Raw genomic sequence first — 2,231 nt, 5'->3', positions numbered from 1 at the left:
AGAGAGAGAGAGAAATGGGCAGAGATGAGGAGGAGGGGAGGGATGATGGGGAAAGGTGAAAAAAGGAGGAGGGGTGAGAGGAGGAGTAGGGGAGGGATACAACAGGGTTAATGGTGATTTGTCATGAGAACAATAAGAACAGCCACTATAAAAGTTTGTTCCGCACAGCTTTAAGTAATTAGGTCACAATGTTTCGTTTCTTTCAGGTCATTTGGGTTTTTGTTAGAGCTATACATGTATTCACGCTGTGAAAGAAAGCAAAATAATGGTGAAGCGCTATGTTCTCGTCTGGCTGGACACCCATCGCGTCAATATTGGAATTTTCCCCCATATTCTTTTATTAAATGTAGAGGTATTTTTACGCTCCCATCAGTTCAATTTAGGTAATTTAGGATTCGGGTTGCGACCATGCATTATACGTTGTGTATCCGGGCATACCTAGGTTGAGAGGGGTACAGGTACAACATTGCAGAAGAAAGACCGAGATACTCGACAAAAATTCATCCCGCCCCACCCCGACTCCCCTCCACTCGGGATCGAACTCGGGTCTCCTCGTGCGACAAGGAAGCGCCAAACCACTAGACTATACTACTATACCACAGAAGCCGGTTTTAATGAGAATGTGAAGACCTACCCAAAAGGAAAAGGAGTGGATAGCAGACGACTCATTCATGTGGGGGTAATACGTGTTTCTTTAAAAAAAGAAATATATAAAAATAAATAAAAATAAATAAACAAAAAGGAAAAGAAAAAAAAAAGAAAAAATACTTCTCTAATGAAGCAGCTGGCGTTGATCTGTCTGGCTGTGTCGCATTTGAACAAATTGCCGAAAAAAGTGAGTGCGTGGGGCCATGACAATGTGTGTACGCTCAATAGAATGGAAAGTAGGAAAGCACAAAGTCTTCGTTCATGCTTCTAACAGCGTGCGTAGCACTTATAGTATATAATCAATTTCATTGCAACCCAGTTTGCTCCCCTCCTCCTCCCCCCTTTTTTGTGTCTTTACGTCTCCGTCGAGCAGGTGCTAGAAAGCTAATGAGGGGGCATTTGGGCGGGTGGTGACAACAAAGAGATTCATTCTTGGCTTTATAAAAAAATTCTCTTTGTGCCAGTCTGTCCCATAACCTCTGCTTACCGACTGTTGTGGTGCAGCGGTTAGGCTTAGGCGTTTTGTTGTTGCATGCAGCAGGCCTGTTTAATTCCAGAGTGAGGAGAAAATCTAATTTTTTAAATCGAGTATCTCAGTCTTTCTGTTGGAACATTGTATGATCTCTTTGAGCCCGGGGTTGGCCCTGACTGGGCAGGGTTGAAAACCCGCCCCCTTAATTGTTTAAATTGTGATGTAAAACACTATGCCCCGTCAAAAACCAACACAAAAACATTATTTAAGAAATGAAAATGAATGAAAGAAAAAAGAAACCAAAAAACACCACAGACCTACTTGAGGATCAAACTGAAACGCCATACAGGACTGACTATGCTGGACAAATGCCCAGAAAAGTGGTGGCTTCATGAAAATTTTAAAATTTTCAAATCCGCCCAAGCCCAGAAACTGCCCATTGTGGTTTCGATCTACTGCCATGTGTTCTGTAGTCCAGCTGACGTTGGTACGTCCACATATATATTGCCTTTGAAACATGCTCCAAAAAATTAATATTGCAAATTAAGAAAATATCCAAACCTTTTGGAAAATCACACTTTATAAAAAAGACAACAAAAAACCTAACAAACAAAAAATAAAATAAAATAGAAACAAAAAAAAAAGATTAAAATTAAAATTAAAAAATACAAAATGCAAAAAAATCATCAACTTTCGCCTTGCAGTCGTGTTAATGCTGGTAGGTCTATGAAGACTTCAGACTTGCGAGAAATGTTTAGATCTATGGTGGGGTTTTTTTTTTTACAGTAGAGGTTTTAATGCGCTCGCAACTGCATAAGGTCATCTGAGCGCCATATTATGGTGAATTGTAAAAAGCCAAACATACTTTTCCGACATTTAAATATAGATTTTATAAAGTTTTATCAATGATCTTTTTACAGATGTAGCGGTTTGACTGTGGCACAGCTATGTCGTGATTGGCTAGATGCACCCGGGATACCACAGGTGAGACCTGTCTGTCTGTCTGTGTATAAATGTGTGTGTGTGTGCGCCTGTCTGTCAGTCTTGTCTGTTTGTCTGTGTGTATGTATGTGTGTGTGTATGTGCGCCTGTCTGTCTGTCTGTCTTGTCT

At 40.5% G+C, this 2,231-nt stretch overlaps 1 protein-coding gene across 1 annotated transcript in view; it reads left to right on the top strand.

Annotated features, from left to right (window-relative positions):
- LOC101856070 (aminopeptidase O) overlaps positions 1-2,104 on the top strand; it is a gene marked incomplete at its 3' end in the record, with an annotated part of 32,116 nt that extends 30,012 nt beyond the window's left edge. The window contains 1 exon segment of the mRNA XM_005090093.3: positions 2,041-2,104. Coding sequence (XP_005090150.2) covers positions 2,041-2,104 — 64 coding nt within the window.
- Positions 2,105-2,231: the final 127 nt, after the last annotated feature.

The sequence above is a fragment of the Aplysia californica genome, unplaced genomic scaffold (genome assembly GCF_000002075.1).
Source record: "Aplysia californica isolate F4 #8 unplaced genomic scaffold, AplCal3.0 scaffold00012, whole genome shotgun sequence".
Lineage (NCBI taxonomy): Eukaryota > Metazoa > Mollusca > Gastropoda > Aplysiida > Aplysiidae > Aplysia > Aplysia californica.
This window is presented reverse-complemented; position numbering and strand designations above follow the sequence as displayed.